Genomic DNA, 23,927 nt, shown 5'->3' on the forward strand with positions numbered 1-23,927 from the left:
ATGATGTCTCAAACCTGAATATCTATGCCCCTAATATAAAAGCTCCCACTTAGGTAAAAGAAACACTTCTAGAACTCAAGGCAGCTATCAAACCACACACACTAATAGTAGGAGTCTTCAACACTCCTCTCTCACCAATGGACAGGTCAATCAGACAGAAACCTAACAGAGAATTGAAAGACTTAATGGAGGTAATGAACCAAATGGACTTAACAGACATCTATAGAACATTCCACAAAAATAGGAAAGAATATACCTTCTTCTCTGCGGCTCATGGAACCTTTTCGAAAATTGACCATATACTTGGTAAGAAAGCAAACTTCCACAGTTACAAAACAATATTAGTAACCACCTGTGTCTTATCGGATCACCATGGATTAAAATTAGAAATCAACAACAATGCTACCCCCAGAAAGCCCACAAACTCATGGGAACTGAACAGTCAACTACTGAACCACACCTGGGTCAAGGAAGAAATAAAGAAAGAAATTAAAGTCTTTCTTGAATTTAATGAAAACAAAGACACAACATACTCAAACCTATGGGACACAATGAAAGCAATGCTAAGAGGAAAGTTCATAGCACTAAGTGCCCACTTAAAGAAAACGGAGAAAGCACTCATTGGTGACTTAACAGCACACCTGAAAGCTCTGAAAAAAAAAAAAAGAAGGAGGAGTAGAAGACTGGAAATAATCAGACTGAGGGCAGAAATCAACAAAATAGAAACACAGAAAACAATCCAAAGAATCAATGAAACCAAAAGCTGGTTCTTGGAGAAAATCAACAAGATTGACAAACCCTTAGTGAAACTAATCAAACAGCAGAGAGAGAACACGCAAATTAATAAGATCAGAAATGAAAAGGGGGACATAACCACAGACACAGAGGAAATTCAGAGAATCATTAGATCTTACTACAAAAAGCCTGTATGCCACAAAATTGGAAAATGTAAAAGAAATGGACATTTTTTAGATAAATACCATATACCAAAGTTAAACCAGGACCAGGTAAATGCTCTAAATAGCCCTGTTAGTCGCAAAGGGGTCATTCCTAAATATAATAAAGGCTATTTACAGCAAGCCGACAGCTAACATCAAATTAAACGGAGAGAAACTCAAGGCCATCCCACTAAATTCAGGAACACGACAAGGCTGTCCACTCTCTCCAATATGGTACTTGAGGTTCTAGCAATAGCAATAAGACAACACAAGGGGATCAAGGGGATTCGAATTGGAAAGGAAGAAGTTAAACTTTCGTTATTTGCAGATGATATGATAGTGTACATAAGAGACCCCAAAAACTCCACCAAAGAACTCCTACAGTTGATAAACTCCTTCAGTAATGTGGCAGGATACAAGATCAACTCCAAAAAATCAGTTGCCCTCCTATACACAAAGGATAAGGAAGCAGAGAGGGAAATCAGAGAAGTATCACCTTTCACGATAGCCACAAATAGCATAAAATATCTTGGGGTAACTCTAACCAAGGAAGTGAAGGATCTATTTGACAAGAACTTTAATTCTCTGAAGAAAGAAATTGTAGAGGATACCAGAAAATGGAAGGATCTCCCTTGCTCGTGGATTGGGAGGATTAACATAGTAAAAATGGCAATTCTACCAAAAGCAATCTATAGATTCAATGCACTCCCTATCAAGGTCCCAACAAAATTCTTCACAGATATTGAGAGGACAATAATCAACTTTATATGGAAAAACAAGAAACCCAGGATAGCCAAAACAATCTTATACAATAAAGGTACTTCTGGAGGCATTACCATCCCTGACTTCAAACTCTATTACAGAGCTACAGTATTGAAAACAGCTTGGCATTGGCATAAAAACAGAGAAGTCGACCAATGGAATAGAATAAAAGACCCGGATCTTAACCCACAAACCTACGAACACCTGATTTTTGATAAAGGAGCCAAAAGTACACAATGGAAGAAAGAGGGCATCTTCAACAAATGGTGCTGGCATAACTGGATGTCAACCTGTAGAAGAATGAAAGTAGATCCATATCTATCACCATGTACAAAACTCAAGTCCAAATGGATTAAAGACCTCAATATTAATTGGAACACACTGAGCCTGATAGAGGAGAAAGTGGGAAGTACTCTACAACATATGGGCACAGGAGACCGTTTCCTACGTATAACCCCAGCAGCACAGACATTAAGGGCAACATTGAATAAATGGGACCTCCTGAAGTTGAGCAGCTTCTGTAAAGCAAAGGACACTGTCACTAAGACACAAAGGCAGCCCACTGACTAGGAAAAGATCTTCACCAACCCTGCAACTGACAAAGGTCTGATCTCTAAAATATATAAGGAACTCAAGAGACTAGACTTTAAAATGCTAATTAACCCATTTAAAAAAATGGGGCTCTGAACTGAACAGAGAATTCTCAACAGAAGAAATCCAAATGGCCAAAAGACACTTAAGGTCATGCTCAACCTCCTTAGCTATCAGGGAAATGCAAATCAAAACAACTTTGAGATACCATCTTATACCTGTCAGAATGGCTAAAATCAAAAACACCAATGATAGCCTGTGCTGGAGAGGTTGTGGGGTAAGGGGTACTCTCATCCATTGCTGGTGGGAGTGCACACTTGTGCAACCGCTTTGGAAAGCAGTGTGGTGGTTTCTCAGGAAATTCGGGATCAACCTACCCCAGGACCCAGCAATTCCACTCTTGGGAATATACCCAAGAGATGCCCAATCATACTACAAAAGCATTTGCTCAACTATGTTCATAGCAGCATTATTTGTAATAGCCAGATCCTGGAAACAACCTAGATGCCCTTCAGTGGAAGAATGGATGAAGAAACTGTGGAATATATACATATTAGAGTACTACTCAGCAGTAAAAAACAATGACATCTTGAATTTTGCATGTAAATGGATGGAAATAGAAAACACTATTCTGAATGAGATAACCCAGACCCAAAAAGATGAACATGGGATGTACTCACTCATAATCGGTTTTTAGCCATAAATAAAGGACATCGAGCCTATAATTTGTGATCCTTGAGAAGACAATAAGAAGGTGAAACCAAAGAAAAACATATAGTAATCCTCCTGGATATTGGAAGCAGACAAGTTTGCCGTGCAAAAATTGTGATCTTGGGGGTGGGGTGGGTTGGGGGCAAGGGAAGATGGGGAGAGCAAAGCGTGAAGGGGAGGATAGGGAGAGCTTGGGGGAATGGGATGCTTGGGATATAGGAAGGGTGGATATGGGAGCAGGGAATCATATATCCTAATTAAGGGATTCATCTTAGGATTATTAAGAGACTTGACTCTAGAGGGGTTCCCAGGTATCCAGTGAGATGCCCCCAGCTAGTTCCGTGGGCAACTGAGGAGAGGGAGTTGGAAAAGGCCAGATCCTATAGCCATACTGATGATTATCTTGCATATCACCATAGAATCTTCATCTGCCGACGGATGGAACTAGAGACAGAGCCCCACATTGGAGCACCGGACTGAGTTCCCAAAATCAGGACCGTGAGGGAACCTTCATCTGGCGATGGATGGAGATAAAGACAGAGCCACACATTGGTGCACCGAACTGAGCGCCCAAGGTCCAAATGAGGAGCAGAAGGAAGGAAAACATGAGCAAGGAAGTCTGGACTGCGAGGAGTGCTCCCACCCACTGAGATGGTGGGGCTGATCCATTCGGAGCTTACCAAGCCCAGCTGGACTGGGACTGAAAAAGCATGAGATAAAACCGGTCTCCCTGAACATGGCAGACAATGAGAGCTGCTGAGAAGCCAAGGACAATAACACTGGATTTGGACCCTACTACTCATACTGGCTTTGGGAGTCCTGGCCTGTTTGGATGCTCACCTTCCTAGACCTGGATCGAGGGGGGAGGTACTTCGACTTCCCACAGGGCAGGGAACCCTTACTGCTCTCTGGACAGGAGAGAGAGGGGGAGTGGAGGAGGGAGGGGGTAATTGGGAGGCGGTGAGGAGGCGGAAATTTTTAATAAAAAAAAACCAAAGAGGGAAAAAATAAAGTTAAAATCTTTCTTTCCATTTACACAGAAAGGGGGAAATGGTGTGGGAAGTCCTTCTGTCTATGTGTTGCTTTTATTGGTTAATCAATAAAGCTGCTTTTGGCCAATGGTTTAACAGAGTAAAGCTGGGCAGGAAAACTAAACTGAATGCTGGGAGAAAGAAGGCAGAGTCAAGAGCAGCCATGTAGCCACTGCAGGAGACAGATGCCTCCGCTGGAGCCCACAGCCATGTGGCAATACACAGATTAATAGAGATAGGTTAATTTAGTATATATGAGTTAGCCAGAAATACGCTTAAGCTATTGGCCAAACAGTATCGCAAATAATACAGTTTCTGTGTGGTTATTTCAACTCTGAGTGACTGGAAATGAACAAGTGGCCTCCAATTGTGGGACCATGTGGGACAGAAACCTAGGCCAACAGATATAGATGACAGATAGATAGATAGATAGATAGATAGATGTAGATGTTTGAGCCCTCTCTGTTTTTATCCTAATGAAGACTTTCTGGAGGATTTTAGCTCCTAAAACTCCAAGAACACCAAAGGCTCCAGTTCCATATCATCTTTTGGCTTTCTTTCTCCCTAAGTGTTAGTAAACAGCCCCTGAGTCACTGAAAACCTGCAGAGAGGAGTTGAATGGTGGATTGAGCTAAGCCACATTGGGATGCTAGAGGTGACAGGTCTGGAATGGCTGCCAGAACTACAATGTCCAAGGTCTCCAGTTGTCTTGGGGCTGACATACTGGGAAGAGGAGGTAACTGGTGGTGGGTGGGGAGTGGAGAGGGAAGCCCAGTCATCTCTGGAGTTAAAGGGCTCATCTCTGCTAGAGAGGTGACTGTATATGAGCCGTATCATCTTGGAGCAGGAAGACTGTAGCCAACAATTGAAACATAGTGACCCTTCAAGGAAAAAGAATGGCCCAGAAATATTCCCTTGACTGCTTCAGTCAACAGACTAAGGAAAGCAATTCTGTCTTTCTAGCTATATGACTCTGACTGAGACATCTGGATCTAGGCCAAAGAAGGAGGTGTCTGCAGGCATCTGAAAATTCACACCAAGTGTGGAAACCAGGTTGTGCTGTAATGCCTATGGATAGAAGGGAGTCAGGTTCCAAAAGGCTTATCCCATCTGTGTGGCATACATTCAAATTCCAGTAGGGTGGAGACAGTCAAGAAGACTCAGAAGGAAAAGTCCAGGGCATCAAAAAGCCTGAGGAGGGAGAGCAACTGGGTGTACACTTGCTCTCCTGATATACCTAAATACCTTTGGAAGGTTGTTCAAGACACTCAGGACAGTGACTGTCAGGGGAAGGGACAAGAGAATGTTGGCCATGCACCTGCATTCATGGAGTCTGTGACTGCTTAGAGAAGTCGCAAGTATCCGTCGCATTAGGCCACCAAGAGATGACATGCTGCAGCTTAGACCTTTGGGGACTCTCACTAGAGGCTTCAAGAGTTTTTCTGAATGCTCTTCAAGAAGGCTAGCTCCTTGAAGCTTGAGCAAAGGTTTCTTTTGGAAGTTCTCTGTGGCCCTCAGACTAGTCCTTATTTCTAAGATGTCTGAGGATTCAACTCTTTTCTCTACATGGATGGATCTAGTTTACATCTGTAGACCTGGTAGGAAACGAACGAGAGCAGAAGCAGCTGCTGACCTCCTACATCACTACCCCTCCCCTGCCTGTGCCCAATAGTGGCCTCACCCTCTCACCCTGCCCTGCCTACACCTAGTCTTCTACCAACCCCATAGACTTCTTATTGTCTATGAAATATATATCACCATTTTGGGTGGCTCTGCCATCTTTAAAGACTCAGACATAGTGTCTATCCTGATGTCTCCTGATTGTGCCCTTGCAATCCTCCCTCTCCAGGAAGAGCCTGACCAGTCTATTCTGAGTGAGCTTTTCTTTTTTATTTAAGGGAAGATGGATGTTTCATAGGCTACAAGCCACCTCTACTGCACATCTATCTAGATTCTAAAATTAAATCCAGATACATGTCTACAATTTCTGTGTCATTAGGTTTTTTCCTTCAATGGCCAGTTTGTAATAAACTTTGATAATCTTTTCTTACTCAAAACACACAAAGCATGGGAATCTGTTGTGGTTGGTGACTTCTCACAAAGCACACAAACCCGTATGAATAACACAGGTTTTGAGGTCTTTTAAAGTTGTCCATGAAAGAGAGAATATAGGAAAAGTCTCTACCATCCCAATGAGTGGAATTCTTTAGCTACAGTTTCCCAAATGAGGGGGGTCTTAAAGCTACAGTATGAAGCGGGTATGACTGGTTCTGCCCCACCTCACTCGTACCTAAGACTGGCAGGTGAATCTGCCTACAGAGGGTCCACACGATACAGGAAATGGTCGACTTTGGAAAGCATCTGCAAGCAAAGGATTTCAGGTGTGGTGCTCCAATCTCCTCTCCCTCCCAGAGAATGTGTCACCATGTGAAACCACCAAAGTGAGCTGCTTCAGTGCCAAGGCCAGATTCTGCTTGTATTTGTGTCTTCAGTTCAGCATCTGGGCCTAAGCAGCACTCCAAAAATCACCTGTAGGGTGGATCGGCTTGCAGAGCACTTAGCCCTCCGTGAGGTCACTAGAGAGTCTCACAGTGCTCCTCAGACAGGAGCACAGAACCACCACCGTTCGTGCCATGCAGACTGAAATATCTCGGTTGAGGCAGCGCTTAGTGGTCCCTCTAACACCCGTCTGACCACGCTACTCCCTAGTCCTCGCCTACCACAGCTGTTTCTGTCCATTCACAGCCCCCTCAGGCAGATCAGATGTCTCTGAAAACTCAGGCACAAGGCTCTACCTCTCCATTTCCTAATCCACCAGCAGCAATGCAATCCCTCTTTCTCCCACTGGCCCCGTATCTCCTATGAACTCCATCTGAGAGCTTCTGCCCGCAGCAGCAGTCTGAGCTCCCAGGAGCCAGCAGGAGCATTGTGAGTCCATTTCTGTCACTCACCTTCTGCTTTATGCAGCTTCACTCTTCTTCCGTTGAACCAATCACTGTCTCCTCCTCAAGTGTTTTTCTCTGCTCTGAATAGTCTCAGGCATCCCTGAAAACCCTGCCAACATCACCTTGGTCACTTCCCTATCTGCCACTTTCTGTGCCTTGTGTGTTTCTACCACAGCTTGGGTCATAGGCATTGCAATGATATGTTTCTATAGTCCCTATCACCCACATGTCTAAGATTTCTGGGAGCAAAAACCATGTTTCACCCAGCAGAGTGTCCCCAATGCTTGGTTTATCCTCTGAACCATGCTGTTTGTACAGGAAGTGTTTATTTGAGCAATCTTGAATCCAGACAACAAATTCCGAACAAGAAGCATACTGAACTATTATAAATAATAGCATAGCCTAGTGGCTGGAAAGATAGCTTGGTGGGTAAAGGTCTTGCTGCATGAAGCCTTAAGTTTGTATCTCCAGCACCCACATAAAAGTCAAGCACAGCAGTGCACACTGTAAGCTCAGCATTGGGAAGACAGAGATAACAGACCCTTGGAGTTCACTGACTGGCCAGCCTAGCCAAAGTGATGTGCTTCTGTTTCTGTAAGAGAGCCTGTCTCAAAAATAGAGAATGATTAGTCAGGGAAGATATCAGTGTCAAACTCTGACCTCCACACACACACACACAACATGAGCACATACATACCAAACCACCACACTAGAGTGTAACAGAGTCTAAAACATACAAGCTAAGCACAAGAGCATGTGGTGTCCTTGAAAGGGTGGTGTTACAGCCAGTGAGCCCAGAGGTCAGCTCTTTCACGCAGCCCTCAGAATCACCCAGCATCCATTATTCTAAATCTACAAGCACCCAGGTGGTAGCTTTTGTGATGGATTTGGAGATCCTGATAACAAGATGGGGTAGCTCTGGCAGTTCAGTCAGTGAAAACAGAGGTTACTTCACAAGCTAATGCACGCACACTCAGTGACACACCCACTCCTTATGTGGTTAGTTCACACAGATCGGTCATCAGGAGGTGCAACCTTTTTTTAACTCTGCACACACTGGTAAAATGGATCCCACCACTCTACAGTGCTCCCCAGTCCCTGAGCAGAATGCCACCTTCTCCCTCTTTGCCATTCCCCTTTGCAGATTGTATGTCTTATGTGTGTGAGTTCGTGTTGGTGCATGTGTACATGTATATGTGTGTGCATACTTACATAAGCCAGAGGTCAACACCTTATATACTGAACCTGGAACTCACCCACTTGGCAAGCTGGCTGGTGGGTCCCCGAGTGCCTCCTGTCTCCTCACCTCCCCCTCCCCACCCAGTGCTGGGGTTACAGAGACTTGTTGCTGCACCTGGCTTTAATGTAGGTGCTGGGATCCAAACACATCCTCCTGTGTGTGCTGCAAGCCCTTTACTTAATAACCCAGCTCCCCAGCTCCCTCGCACCCTTTAATAGCCTCTATTTCTATATAACAGTCACAATTACATGTTTTCATCTCTCGGTGTCTAGAGCAAGTACCCTCTTATCCATTTTACCTAAGAGACAACTGAGATGCGGGATAGCTAAAGAACTCATTCAAGGATCTACTCATCCTGGAATAAGTTCTTCTTCTCCTGCCTTTTAAGTATCAGAGTGAGTAGACACAGGTCCTCATTCAAAGTTCCTCATTATTCCTGTTGTTATGAACACTTTTCAAACTCTCACACCAGTCCAGGCAGCAGAATGGGAGTGACCTCAAAAGTGGTGACATGGAAATTTCCACAAGAGAATGCCTAAGCCATGCCAAGAAAGAAACACTGCATGCCAGGGTTGTCAGTCTGCAGCGTTTATTAAGGAGCTGTGTAAAGCAGTGATTGAAGTATCCTGAGGTACAGGTGATAGCAAGATGAGAGCCGTCCCTCTCCAATAAGTCAAACAGGAGCAGATCAATCTAGCCAGTTTTGTATGGGCTTGAGGAATCTGTTTTAGGTCAGGAGCCAGTAGTTACATGTTTAGCAAAAGGATTAACTTCTCAGTGCTTTTGAGCACCAACATAAACAGTTTGGGGGAGCAGCTGAGGCTCAATTCTACAGGGAAAGCAAGCAGCTGCCTAGTGGCTTGATGACAGAGCAGTCAACACACTCTGTGTCCCAGAGTGGAGACACAAAGAACCCTGGAAGAACTGGTCCTATAGAAGAAATGACTGCATAGGAAGGGGAGAGCACTCTCCCCTGGCCCATCTGAAGCCTCCTAGGTCCTTAGCACCGGATGAACCTGGAGAGAGGAAGACATTTATAACTAGAAGCTAGGAAAATTATGTTTAGAAAAGTTAGCTGACTATTCATGGTTTTTGGAACCATCAAGAAGGTGTTAATTTGTTGGTTCTTTTAAATAAGCATTTATTGGGCTGTCTAGAATATAGTAAGCAATGTTAACAATGGCTAGCTCATTACCACCACCATCATCAGAGTCTTTAAAAGGGTATTCAACAGTCTACAGAGGCTTGAGTGAAATCAGGGACTGTATGGGTCTGACCTATGCCCTCTGCATATATGTTATGGCTATATATATCTTGGTATTCTTGTGGGACTCCTAATAGGGGGAGCAGAGAGTGTCCCTGGCTCTTTTACCTGCTTTTGGGAACTTTTTCCTCCTACTGGTCTGTCTCGTTCATCCTGGATATGAGGGTGTGTGCCTAAACTTACTGTAACGTGTTATGTCGTATTTGGTAGGCATACCTGGAAGGCCGGCTTTTCTAAAGGAGGAGTGGGTCTAAGTGAGAGGGGAGGGAGAGGGAGTTGGAGGAAAGGAAGAGGAAGTAGAAAGTGCAGTAGGGATGTAATATATGAGAGAAGAATAAATAAATAAGCCAATTTTAAAAACCAAAGCGGGGAGGTGTTCACTATGGCTGAGCTATAGTTCTTTTGTCTTATTCAGTCCCATGAGGAAGATGCAGTGTTATATCCCTAATGCAGAGCTACCAAAACTAAGATCTGTAACTTGTGCATTTTAACCTACCTAATAAGAATCCAACTTGAGCAAGTCCATATGCTGTGCCCTCGCTACTTCACAAGTTTGATCTGTGCGCCTAGATTGTCACTTCTTAAATTAGGCAAAGCTTTGGCTGGGGGTCTGCAAGAGATGGGCGAGGGAACGGTACTTATCTGACTGCCATCTCCCTCCATCCCCCCCCCCCCCCCCCCCGCCGCCCCGCAGTGGGTGTTGACACTCCTCCTCGGGCCACAGTTTGTATTGTGGTTGCTGTATGAACAATATCTTTTCCAGGCAGGACTTTCCTATCTTCTCAATGCGGGTCCCCTTCCCCACCTGCTCATTCTAAGAAAGCCTTCTCACATGAATATACCCTCCAATATGCCCACCTATTGGGACAGAGCGTGTGCCCTGGGGTTCCACCTGATCTGCCTCCCTTCTCAGAAGCTCCCCGTCCCAACTCCCCACAAGTCATTTGGTCAGGCAGTCTTTCAGTCACACAAAACATTCATTCACCCTCCACCCCATCGTAAACAAATAGATTGAAGCTGATTGAGAATTTCAAATGCAGTTTATTGCAGCAAAATGAAGAAATGGGAGAGTTTCAGAGTGTTCCATAAAAGACAAATGACTCGCAAACACCATATGTACAAAACCAAAGCAGCTGAGCGTGCTGCAGGATACAGGATGCTATGGGGCGGTCCAGAGCACTGACTACTTTGGGCACAGCAAAGAAGCTCTGGGTCTGACGTCCTCTTTGAAATGTCGTGTAGGTGGTGGCAGTTCTGAGTTGTTACTCCCAGCAAAACATAAAGTGGGGTCGTTATCAGGGGACTCCGATTGCTACTACTGAAAACTTCTTTGGAGGCAGAGAAGGAAAGGGGAAGCGCAGGGGAAATAGGCTGATTCGGTGCCACACATCATAGCTCTCTCCAGTAAGACTGGGGCAATTGATCTTGGTCTTACCAGCCATATTTGGTGGTGATGGAAAGGGAGAGCTAATGGAGTGGTGAGCACCTCTCTATCTGGCCCCTCGGGAGTAACTAGTGGAAACGAACTTCACGCTAGAACTGCCACCAGAGGACTTAACGCCCGAGGAGCTAGATCCTCCACGGCCTCCTCCAGAGGAACTGTAGCTGCCTCCGGAGCTGCCACCGCCCCCTCCAGAACCACCTCTGTGGCCCCCACTGCCGCCGCCGCCGGAGCCACCATAGCTGCCGCCGCCACTTCCGGAGCCGCCGCCGTAGCTGCCACCTCCAGAGCCGCCGCCGTAGCTGCCGCCGCCTCCAGAGCCGCCGCCGTAGCTGCCGCCGCCTCCAGAGCCGTAACTGCCACCTCCGGATCCGTATCCGCCGCCACCTCGGCTACTGCTTCCGCTGATGCTGGTGTGGCTGGTGCTCACCGCTGCAGAGAGACTCGGTTACACCCCACCCCACTCAACTCGTTTCCCATCCCCCACAACGCCCTGAGAAACCGGCTTGTACTTACACACGCTCACGTTGGGGGTGCACTCTCCAGACATCCTGTGGGAAACAAATCAGACCCTTTAGGACACTGCATCCTCTCATACCCCTTCCCATGGAACATATCCTAGACTCCCCAGTGCTCTCCACGAGAAAGCTGCTCCTTAGCCTCGTGCCTCCCAAGCCTGTCGGGTTTCTCGTCCTGAGTCCATACAGGGAGAGATCTCCCTAAATCGGCCAAGGCGCTTACAGCTAGCTGGTGGGGCTCAATTATAAAGGCTGTGTCAAGAGATCCGGCCAGGCCCCAATGAATTGCTCCATTTCAAATGTTAAAAAGGAATGGGGAGACAGGCAGGAAGCAAGTCAGAAAAATTAGAGTGGGGAGGAAAGGAAAAGAAAAAAGAAAAAAAAGAGCATGTGAACACAAGTTCTTGCTTCCAAAGCCCAAGACAAATTGCCATCGGAAAGGAATCCCTAAGAAGTGACCCCTGACAGGGACCTTCCTCACCTGATCTCCTCTCCTTCCAGGAGGGTCCTGTAGGTGGCGATCTCCATGTCCAGGGCCAGCTTGGTGTTCATCAGCTCCTGGTAGTCCCGCAGCAGCCGGGCCAGTTCCTCCTTGGCCTGTGTCATGGCGTCCTCCAGCTCATTCAGCTTGTTCTGAGCATCTTTGAGAGCGCTCTCGCCACGCTGCTCGGCTTCACTGATGTTCTGCTGCATGTGTGAGATCTGAGAACAGAAGAGAGCAAGTTACATGGGCGGGAGCACAATCCCTAATGTCACCTTGATGTTCCCATCAGGTTAGCCTCCCAACCTCCATGGCACACAGCACAGGACCGCTGGCTCTCGGGCCACCTTGGCCGCCATGTTGACTTCCTTTAGAAGGATACAGTTCTTCTCCTGGGCCTGTCCTAAGACTCTGAACCTTCTGACCACCTCTCCTCCCTCCTCTGCTCCTGTCTGCTCTGACCATCTCTTCTCTACTAGGTCATTTTCATAAACTTCCCTTTAGAGCATCCCACGTGTGTGTTGAGTGCTGGGAGCTGGTATAGGCATTATAGTGTTGGTAAGGACTGCAGGCCTCAAAATCAGGAAATATCTCACCTATGACTGGAGGGTCACCCCATTTTGTGGAACTGAGGGTACCTGCTTCTTGACACCATCAATTTCGGATCGAAGTCTCTGAATGGCTCGGTTCAGCTCAGAAATCTCCATCTTGGAAGTTTTCACACTGTCACCATGTCTGCCAGCCGTGACCTGCAGCTCTTCATACTAAAGACGACAGGTTGGTTCCATTAGATGTGGGTAGAAAGCAGTGTGCTTGGACACACAAACATGCCAGCAGGCACAGGACACCACACCAGGCCTCCCAGAGAACCTACTAAGTTTGTACAAGCTCACCTTGCTCTGGTAAAATGTCTCCGCTTCTGCCTTGCTCCTCTGGCAGATGTCATCATACTGGGCCTTGACTTCAGAGATGATGCTGTCCAAGTCCAAGGTGCGGTTGTTGTCCATGGACAGGATGACATTGGTCTCACTGATGTGAGTCTGCATCTGAGACAATTCCTGAAGGATTGAAAAATTCAGTGAGTCTCACAGAACAAAAAACCCAACTTAGAGGGAAGGCTTGGGAGTTGGAAGGAAGGCACTCTGCAGAGCGGTGGGGTCAGGACACGAGGACCTCCATCTAGGGTTTGAAATTCTGGAGTTTACCTCGCGGTAGAGCGCTGTGAGGAAGTCGATCTCCTGCTGCAGGTTGTCCACCTTGGCCTGGAGTTCTACCTTGCTCATATAAGCCGCATCCACGTCCTGGAGGAACAAAGGTATCATCAAGCCACTTTCTTCCCAGGGCAGGCCTCCTCTCTAGCTGTGAAAGAGTTCTCCAAGTGGAGTTGGACTTAAGATCTGCTCCTCTTTTCTCCAGTTAGATTGCAGTTCTAGGCTGTTCCATCTCCTCATACCACAGGAAGCCTGACTGGCTTTCTGAGAACTTGCCTCCCCACTCACTATTTATAGATGCTGAAAACCAAGGAGCAACTGAGGCCTGGATTAGAATCGGTCCATAGAAATGAGAGAAAATATCTCTACCGCCAGATATTCAGCAGGCTGGCTACCTGATTCTCCACAACATGGATTCCTTATGCCATGACCTTTATTATTTCCCAGATGGGTTCCACCCCACAGAATCTGCTCACCTTCTTGATGGTCACAAACTCATTCTCTGCGTTTGTCCTCTTGTTGATCTCTTCCTCGTACCTGCAGGGAAGCGTGGCTGATTAGGCAATTAAAGGAGGTTGAGGTTTGAACCTCTGTTCTGCCTATGGCTGCCTCCCTTCACAAGCAATGCCATCTTGCCACCCCTTTCTTCTGAGCACTAAAATCATTAAACTATCCATCTTCTGAGAAGATGAAGAGGCTTGTTTTTTGTTTTTTTTTGTTTTTTAATGCCTAACTGATTTGCCCCGAAATGAGAGAAAGCCTTTGTTACATAAATCATATTCTTAGAGATCACTTTCTAGAAATCTTTTGGATAATTATAATTTGGAGTCAACATACACCTGCCTAGGCTCCCTTACTTGTTCCTGTAATCTTCCACCAAGTCCTGCATGTTCTTCAGTTCCGAATCCATCCGTGATTGGTCACTCTTCAGTTGGTCCACTTGCCTTCTGAGGTTGCTAATATATGACTCAAAGTAGGGGTCTAAATTGTGGGTCCTGGTTGAGGTGTCCACCTGCTGCAGCAGCTCCCATTTGGTTTGCAGCACCTGGTTCTGCTGCTCCAGGAAGCGCACCTAGGAACCAAAGACCCATTACCCCAACTGCAGGAACAGGCCACTGAGCAAGACCAGTGCCTCACTGGGAAAAGAACTTCAATTCCCATTTGACAACAAGAGGCTTGGGGAGAAACTGATTGAGGTGACATCAATCTCTGAGCAAAACACATCCCATGAGTTAATCCAGAGATGCCCTGGAAGGAAGGGACTGCATAACACAATAGTACAGCACACACAAAATTACTGGAATCATCCACTGAAATGGACATATGATACGTAGGAAGTTTGCCTTCCAATTGTTTTTAGGCAGATAGAAACTTGCATCACTGGGATATATACACAGTTCAAAAGTATGTTAGGAAAATTACAAATTGGATTTAAAGCTTATTGTGCCTAAATTTATATTGACATTATTGATAAATTAGCAGAAAAGTCAAAAGTGGCTCATGTTTTCTAGACCTGAATATGTATATTTTAAAATCTCCTTCCTGATCCAATGCTATGGGAAATTGCCAGGGGATAGAGATCCCTCTGACAGTACAAGGTATTTGGCGCCAACCTACTCCATCCTTTCTGCTACTCCACAGGCACCCTTATGGGTTTCTTATTTGCACCCTAGAAAGTTCCATTAGCCCTATTTCTATGTAATCTTCAGTCAAACTTAGTTCAAGAGCTCAATAAAAAGGGAACAGAATGTCACGCACTCTCATCTTTGGATTCCCTTTCTCCAGTAACCTGCTCATTGGCATCATTCCTGAGCCTACTTTTAGCACATGTCCCAGAATTCCATTCTACATGTCCTTTTAGTCATCAAAGGGAGACACAAGGCTAAGCCTACCCCCATCTTGCTGCTCAGTCCCACAGCCTAAGAGCAGCTAGCTCTCCCTAAACCCCAAGCAGGTGAACTCACCTTGTCAATGAAAGAGGCAAATTTGTTGTTGAGTGTCTTGATCTGCTCTCTCTCATGAGACTTCACTTTTTGAATCTCAGGGTCTACTTCCATATTGAGAGGTTGCAGGAGGCTCTGGTTGACAGTGACTTCCTGGATGCCACCAGGGGGGCAGACAGGCCCAAAACCACCACCAAATCTACCACTCCCATATCCGCCACCACCAAAACCACCTCCACTGCCAAAGCCACCACCACCAAAACCACCGCCACCAAAACCACTGCCACCAAAACCACCACTACCAAAACCACCCCCCCCAAAGCCACCACCACCGAAGCTCCCACCACCCATGCCACCTCCAGCCACACTCATGGAGATGCTCCTGCCACCTCCAAGGTTAATCAGGCTTTTACTTCCAAAGCCACCACCAGAACCCCCACTCCCACAGAAGCCTCCTGAAAATCTCCCGCCACTGCCTCCTCCACTGCGGCGCACAGAGCTGCTGGTGGATCGGCGCTGGAAGCTGACAAGGCCTGCAGAACCCGAGCTGAAGCCTCTGCCGCCCCCAAGTCGGCAGGTAGACCTGCTGCTACTACACTGTCGACTCATGTTGGCTTAGAGAGAAGAGCAAAGACAAGAGAAGAAAGGAGCTGAGAACTCCTCTGCCTTGAGCCCAGCGCCATGCCCTTATATACTGGGAGGAAATTGGGCTTGGTCCTCAGAGTCAGCGGAGATGCAGAGCCCGCAGAGGGTTTGGCTTGCCTGCAGCCATACAAGAATTTTACGAGCCTCAACAATACGATAAACACTACACACCTAGCTCCCAGGATGGGCTCTCAAAATTGCTGTGCAGACAAGATTGACTTGTGTGGTAATCATTTTATCTGACAGGATCTCTCTTCAAGTGTTTGTGGCTTTGAGAAACCAGGACCCTGTATTGACTTCTTGGTGTTCTTGACAGGATATCCCCACTCCCCCCCCACCCCGCACAAAAGTCTGCCTGCCTGCACTCTCACCGGTCACTGGGTGCTGCGGAGTAGCAGGTGCAATTCCTCTAGCTTGGATCCCTAAAGGATCTCTTGCTTTTCAGAAGTCGTCCTTTCAAACCCCAGAACTTACCAAATCACACCTCCTGGAACAGAGTAAAGGCTCTGGAAGCTAGAAATCAAATGTTTTCTAAAGTTGACTTCTACAAATGTTCTGCATTGATTGACAGAAAAGGCGCTGCCACCGAGCAGGCCCGATGGACAGATGGTCTGAAGCTCCTGAGGCCAGCGCTGAGTTCTTTCCTAAGCTTCCTAGCTGTTCTTTTCAAAGACAAACCAGGGCAGGAAATGGGCATAAGAGGCCAGCAACTGAAAGTAGGTGTCACGCAAATGCCAGTGTGGAGTCTTGTGGAGCTGAGTGGGCACCTAGTACATGTGGTAAAGCAAAGTGGGGAAGCTGACGCATGACGGTCGGTTTGGAAGGGAGGGCAGTTATAGAAATCTGGAAAATCTGTCCTGCGAGGTTTGCAGAGTTTCTGGAGTCAGTGACAACAGCTATTAAAGGGGGTAGGAATTGGGGGGGCAGTGTAAAAACAAGTCAGAAACCAGTCATGTGCTGGGAAGTGTTTTATGGTTTATATGCAGAAGTTAATGTTCATAGCAACTTTGAGAAAGATATTAGTCTACCCATTTTTTAAACTGAGGCATGAGGGTTGGAAAGCTTCCCCACATCTCCAGAGCTGCTAAGTGACCCTGTGGAATGTGAGCTGAGAGCACCTGGCTAAACACAGTGTATAAGATACTAATCCATGTTTTGTATGTCAGTGTGCAACTGAGTTCATACTCACCTGTGTGCTGTGGGAAGCACTGGACAGCATGAGACGCTATCCTGCTATGGAGGGCTCTGAAAGAAAAAATGAGTTTATCTTTTGAGTCCTTGGATCCTGGCACTTGGAAAAATGTTGTTTCAAATCATTCTAAGAAGAGGAGCGTGGAGATGAGGGAGACGCTGCTCTGTCTAGGTGTCATCGTGGGCATGTGCGTTGCACCCAGCCAGGGACCTTCCTGAAGAGCAGCTGATGGATATTTACAGACAGTAGTGACGCAGAGATCTGGAAAGACTTGAACCTACACAGATGATCATTTAAAAACATCTTAGAAGCCTGGCATACTCCCCACACCCGATGCAAATGGAGGCAAAGCCACCTTAGTAAGGAGCCTGCTGCTCTGGCTTCTGGCTCCTTGTGAGCATGTGGGAACTCCCCTGTGTACAAGCAAGCTCTGAAGGAGAGGGGCATCTCTAAAGACCATCCCCCAGTACCTAGCAGCTCTGAATCAGGCAATTGTGCCAACCCTCTGCAACCAACCCATCAAGCTTTCTCTTGTATGTTTGCCTGCCCTGCTCCTAGAGTCCCCCAGCCTGTCCTCTGACCCCAACTCCTCCCGTTTCCATAGCACTGTCTTCTGGAACTCTGTCCCAGTGCCTGCATCTTTGGGCTGCTAAATTAACCATCTCTTTAGGGAATGAGTAATTGGTTCTTGGGAACAATGGGGACTAGAGTGGCCTTGGCGTGCTAACAACTATTGCCTAATCATCTCTGACAGGCAATCAAAATTCTTTTAGTTAGTCCAGCATACTCCCTTATGAGACATATCATTCGGCACAATCGATTCCTTCTAGCATTTTGGAGGGGTATGCATATGTGTCTGCGTGCTCATGTATGTGAATGTGTGTGTCAGCCAATGACAGATCTTTCTAGTGAGCCCTGCTTCCCTAAGCAACCAACAGAGAGAAAACCAGGTGATGGTGCCACTTTACAGCTCCGCAAACACATTCCAGCAGGGACCCTGAGAAGACACAAAAGCACCCTCAACTGAAGTTCCCATGGCTCCCACAGGACACATACCAAAGTCTGTTTCCCACCAGGCCATTGAACCCACTATATGAAGCGGAAAGCTGAGGTCTGGAGAGGGTTAACACATTCCAGCTAGACTCCTGTGGAACCAGACACTGGGCTTTCTGCTGACCTTCCTCCTAACCTGAAGAAGAAGAAGTACAGAAAAAGCAAGTGGGCCTGGGGACTATTCCCATCTTCTGGTGCTCAGAGACTGTGTCATCAAGCCTGCCTAAAACAGAAGTGAGAACATGGCACAGCTGAGATTGTAAAGTCAGTTCCTAGGAAAACCCCTATTCCCTCTCCACAGCTCATTTTTAACACTTGAAGGTAGGAACTGCAGCACTGCCAGCGAGCCACTGCTAATTCCTAGGACGTCCTTGGATGTGGGATACTTTAAAAACACCTGTGAAACAAAGGCATAAGCCCCACACTCAGAGAACACATGAATGAAGAGAAGAAGCAGACCAGACTTCTGGAGGCCCAAACACTCTTAGGTATTGTATCTCATGTAGCTAGTACTGAGAGGTACTGGCCCCTCTTTAAGGAAAAGAAAACAGATTCATAGGGGTTGAAATGTGTATCCTGGGTCACCAGATGGTAACTGACAAGCCAGACTTGTTCGCCTCCAGAGGCAAGCCTCTTGACCTTGGCCAGGCTGTTACCTGCCTCACGTGTCCCTTCTCCATTCAACCTCAAGCAGTGACCCTTCCTCTCTGGGCTTTGTCCAGGTCTCTTCTTCCCCCTTCCTCTCGGTCCCATTCTCCCAGCTCATTTCTTCTCTTTCTGATAAGGCCTTCCAGTATCCTGTCAACTTGTCAAAGCCCATCCCGCAGACAGGCTTTAGGACCACACACACACACACACACACGCACAAGCACGCACACGCACACAAGCTCACACGCTCACACACACACACATGCACACACACACTCACACGCGCGCACACACACCTCTCATCCTGATTAGCTGCTCTAGACTCTCATTTCAGTCTGTCTGTAATAACCAACTACTCAGCTGGTTGGTGGTCAGCCCAGACTTCACCTCCTCCAGGGAGGTTTCCTTGATTAACACGCAGCTATTCTGTTGGGCTCTTTCCCCTGAACTAGGTTACTGCCTTAGCAGAGCACATACTGATGTGCTGGCTCTTTTGCAGGTGTGTGCCTGTGTGCTTGCTCACTAATACTAATCCTCCAACTCTTAGGGGCTTCTCTGCTATATGGGCCCCAGTGATGGAGGGGTAATCCCAATAGCACAAGCTGAGGGCATTCCAGAACATCTGCACAGGCCTTTCTCCATCCTTCACCTCCACCCCCACCCCACCACCCCCACCCCCACACCACTGCCAAGTTTTGGGGCACAGCAGGGGCAGGTGTGGTGATGTTTTGAGAGCTTTTTGAGGGATGGGACCAAGAAAAGAATTAAGAGGAACATGCAATGACAAGCCACCCAGCCCTGAGGGACTCTGCCCGCCTGTGGGAGACAGAAATTTCAGGGGAGTGGGAAAGCTGAAGCCTGGGAGGAGTGCAGGGAGTCGCAGACAATGGGGAGGCGGGGTGAGATGTTGAAAGCTGACAAATGGCTGAGGAGGGGCCAAGGCTTTTTTAATGCAAGACGGAAAGGGGCAGAGCAAGGGGCAGACTCACTGAAGGCAGACAGCAAAGAGGACAGCCCCCAGGAGTCACTGCTGGGCAGTGGGGGAGCCAGCAGAGGCCTGTGTAGGAGAGAGACAGGCTGTACTGGGGTGGGGGTGGAGGAGACCACTGCCACACTCCTGGTGGCACATTTGCAGCTGTTTGACGCTAGGCAGGTCACCAGTCCTCTCTTAGACTAAGTTTCCTCGTTTGTTAAATAGGGACTAAATCTACTTTCCAAGGAAACTACAGGGTGTAGAAGGTAGCTAGAGAGAAGGAAGTCAGTAGGCCTTGCATTTGGAAGGGCCCGAAAGCTGATATAATCACAGGGGAAATTTTAGTACAAGCCCCTTGCTAAAAATTGTCAAAATCCTAAGTTTTAATGTCTTGAAACTCCCCAGGGCTTGGGAAGACCATGAGTCTGTCATAGAGAAGATGGTGCTGCATCTCTTAAAAATGAGGCTAGCAGCCAGCACCTGCAGCAAAACGGAGGCAGGGCTAAATGCATGGAACGCTGGCTAAAACCATGGGATGCCTATTCTGTGGAGTGGAGCAAAATTCCATGGTGCGGGGGGGGGGGGGGGGGCGGGGACAGCAGACTAGAAGCCAGGCTGGAACTTGGAGTCCCCAAAAGCCTTCCAAGGTTAGCATTGGGACATTTGGAAATGATTATTCATTCTGGAGAACTTCCCAGAAGCCCAAGTTCCCAGCCCAACCCAGCAACAAAGCAGTGATCAACTTGAAGACATACTTTCCTGAATGGATAAGAAAGTTGATTTAAAAAAAAAAAATCTGTGGGGGCAACAGAGAGCTTGAAGAGGGACTGCTGGAGCACCTGGCTTTTTTATTTGAAGATGCATCCTGGGCCAAAGGGCCAGGCAATCGGGTTGCATTCTAAAGACTCCTCCTCAGACCAAGAACTTTCCCAGCCTAGACACGCACATCTCATCCAAGGTCAGATGGAGTTAGAGGGAGTGAGAGAGGTGGTGAGCCAATGGCTGTTCTTCCTGTTCACTGTGTCCTAGATAAAAATCTCTGCAGCTGAAAAGCTGGTGGAATTAAATTTAGATTTCTATTGTGGCCCGCCCTGCCACGCCTCTCAGGGGGAGGAGTCGCTGGCACAGCTTCCCTGGGATCCACACTAGCTCCTGCAGTCAGTATCTGATGGATGATGGATGATGGGCCAGCTATGCTCTCCTTCTGACTACCTGTCTTATGGGAAAGCACTATCTCAGCATTATAGAATAGCCCACCACCTGTCACAGCGACAGTGGAAACCATATGAGATAATACAAGTGAGGCATTTATAGAATTGCTTGTTATTCTCACTGGGATGATCTGGGTGTGATGGTGTTTGGCCTTAGTGAGACTGCTCATTGACCACACCAGAGAACCTTCTCTAGAATCTTCTGCCGCACCCCAGTGCCAGTCTCTGTTGTTCAGGCCTAGAGAACTCCCCATTGCTCAGAACAGAAGCCTATAGACCTTAGATTCTAGGTTCTTTGCTTGCCTCCTCTCCTTCTCCCCATATTTCCTATGCCCCTGCTCTGGAGTATCTCCCTGCCCACAGTCCTAGAACTGGGGCATTTGGTTCCCTCCTCCTGGTCCATGATTTGCATTCCTCTCTGACTAAGACAGTCAAGTCTTTGGATGTTAGAAAAGGCAGGGCTATGTTTTCTGGGACAATCCCAACTCCCGCCCAGAAAGGATGGGAAAGATGGCCTATGACTAGCCCCGAACTGATGCTTTTTCCCAGAGTCACCTTGGATTACCTTCGAGCATCATATACATATGCATGATCCCAGTCCACACCCTCAACCGTGTCTAGTGCTGCCATAAGGTCTGGTTGTTTTACAGTCCTGGCTGGTGCTTGACCTTCCCTGGTGTCTGACCTTATTCTTGCCATTAAACACACAGAGTGGGATCCCTTGCTGTCCTGCGGCCTGCCCACATGCACGCTGATGGCAAACTGTGAAAGGCTTCCATGCACACAGCCCCACCATCCTTTGTGACTTCCCTCAACCTGACAGCTCTCCAAGGGCCTCCTTCATCGCAGCCACATAGTTGGTGTCTCACACGAGATCAAATCTACTGGAGTTCCCACCTGTCCAGGTGGGTCATCAGCAGGGCCAAGCCTCCTTGTCTAGACAGGCTCTTCAAATCTCCGTGGTTAATAAGCTCTTCTTCCCCTGCCCCAGGCTTCTCCCTGGAACCTCCAACCGTTACACAAGGACCAGGCTTCTTATGCCCACCACTATGGCCCTCGTCACTATTCTCTGCATAGGCTCCGGTCTGTTACCAGTCTTGGCTTTCGTAGCTCTCAGAGTGGTCTCCCAACAGAAGAGCCTGAACAGGACTCTTCCTGGTTCTCCTCTTCCTGGTTCCCATAGCTGTCTCAGCCGTCACCACTCCCTGTTGACTAACGCGTTCTCGGTGACAGGTAAACGCTGTCAATCATTTCTATTCTCACTGCTGTCTTCCCACCTCTCCCTTGCCTACTCCCCAGGCTTTTGGCTTTTTACTTTAAATATAGAACCTTGTTTCCATATCCTCTTCCTCTTCTTCTGTTGGAACAATTCCTCTGCTCATCTCTCCCTTCCCTATTCTGCTTCCAACAGGCCTGCTGCAGAGACAGACTGTCAGGTGTGCCTGGGAATACATCTTACCAATATAGTCTGTGGTCAAAACCGAGTGCATCTCATATCTGAATTCTACCTATATTTCTTCACTGAATGAGAAACCAGCTCACAAATCTTATGAGACTCCCTCACACTGACTCTGAAATTCCACATAGGAGGCAGGTATGGAGTGATTGACCCCATTTTAAAAAATTCTGCATCTTGTTTCCCTTGAAGAATTTCTTAAATCTGCCCTGACCCTTGTCCCTGCTCAGGGAATGGGCCTCCCTCAGGGAATGGGCCTCCCTCAGGGAATGGGCCTCTGCTCCCGGCCTCCGAGCTCCCTCTCACTCACACATTCTCGTCCTTCCTTACCTGTTAGCCACCCGTCCAGAGGACTCTTCCCGGCTCCCTGCCCACATCTCACCTACTTTAACCTCAAGTCCCACACTTTCCAGTCTCCATAAGCTAGCTCTACCCTCCAATGACCCCTGCTGCAGCCTCATGTTCCAGCTCTGGGTCTGCTTGGGTTCTGGGGTGGTGGTGGTGAAGGGGAAGTCCCGTTCCCACCTAGAGAGCCTGAGACACACTTGCTTTCTCTTCCTTCTGTGCTTCTTTTCCCTTCTAATGTGCCATTTGTACTTCAACACCTCAATATTCAGAAACCTGTCCATTCTCCACGGCATCTCAAGGCCTGGGCCACTGCCTGCGGCCCAATAATTCACTCCAGTTCGATCACAACCCACACGAAGCCATCATAGGACCTACACAAATGTTGACCACTGTGCAACTGGCTTTTGAACGATTGCTAAGTGTTGAGAGCTTGGGAGGCTTTTCAAGATGGCGCACTGCTTGTACAATAAAAAATAAAGAAGACAATACTCCTTGGGGGCAGTGATGGCACCACAGGAACGTGCTTGCCTAGCAAGCATGAGGGCCTGCGTTGCTCTCCCAGAACCCACAATATGAAAGCCTGGCATAGTGACACACACTTGCAATCTTAGCACCAGATTAGGCAGAGATTGGTGTGTATGGCTCTCATAGACCATTCTACCAGACTAGCCTAATTGGCTTGTAAGTCACGAACCAATAAGAGAACTTATCCTCCCCAACCCGGAAAAGAAGACAGACCACACCTGAAGACCAACAAGCTGATACCCTCTGGCTCCATGGGCATATGCTCATGCCTGCATACACACACACACACACACACACACACACACACACACACGCCTGTATACATATCTACCTATACTCACACAAGAAAAAAATAAGCCTTATCTTCCCAAATTTGAATTAATTTCAAAGAACTGAAGAAATAACAACTCGTCTCCTGATCACACAATATACTGAGATCACAGAAAATTTTATTGTAGAAAAAAGCAGAACTGCCAAGCCCTTCAAAGTTCAGCTTCCAACAGGCAATGAAGTCACAAGCATTCCCCAGGGGATCCCTACAGAGAAGCCCTTCCAGACAGAATTACAGACTCAGCAAGCCAGTGAAGGGGTCTCCAGAGCTTAGAAGCAAAGCCGCGTTCCCTCTCTAATGGCTTTTTATTGGTTGTGCTTTTTTCTTCCTGCCTCCTCGGCATGGTTCAAGGATTTTTTTTTTTTTCAGAGAACTGTAAATTTTAAATTAGGAGTTCAAGTCTGACAACTTAGAAAAAAACTTAGGAGGTCTGAGAGAGAGCATTGGGTTGCCTGCCAAAACCCGGGCC

At 47.4% G+C, this 23,927-nt stretch overlaps 1 protein-coding gene across 1 annotated transcript; it reads right to left on the reverse strand.

Annotated features, from left to right (window-relative positions):
* Positions 1-10,652: 10,652 nt before the first annotated feature.
* On the reverse strand, positions 10,653-15,685 carry Krt1 (keratin 1). The gene is made up of 9 exons (XM_038341370.1): positions 15,098-15,685; positions 13,991-14,205; positions 13,610-13,670; positions 13,128-13,223; positions 12,816-12,980; positions 12,561-12,686; positions 11,923-12,143; positions 11,440-11,474; positions 10,653-11,355 (listed from the first exon to the last, which is right to left on the reverse strand). Exons 1-9 carry the CDS (start codon positions 15,683-15,685, stop codon positions 10,973-10,975), a joined length of 1,890 nt encoding a protein of 629 aa, XP_038197298.1. The 3' UTR covers positions 10,653-10,972.
* Between the last annotated feature and the right edge of the window lie 8,242 nt (positions 15,686-23,927).

This window comes from Arvicola amphibius, chromosome 9 (genome assembly GCF_903992535.2).
Source record: "Arvicola amphibius chromosome 9, mArvAmp1.2, whole genome shotgun sequence".
NCBI classification, from domain to species: domain Eukaryota; kingdom Metazoa; phylum Chordata; class Mammalia; order Rodentia; family Cricetidae; genus Arvicola; species Arvicola amphibius.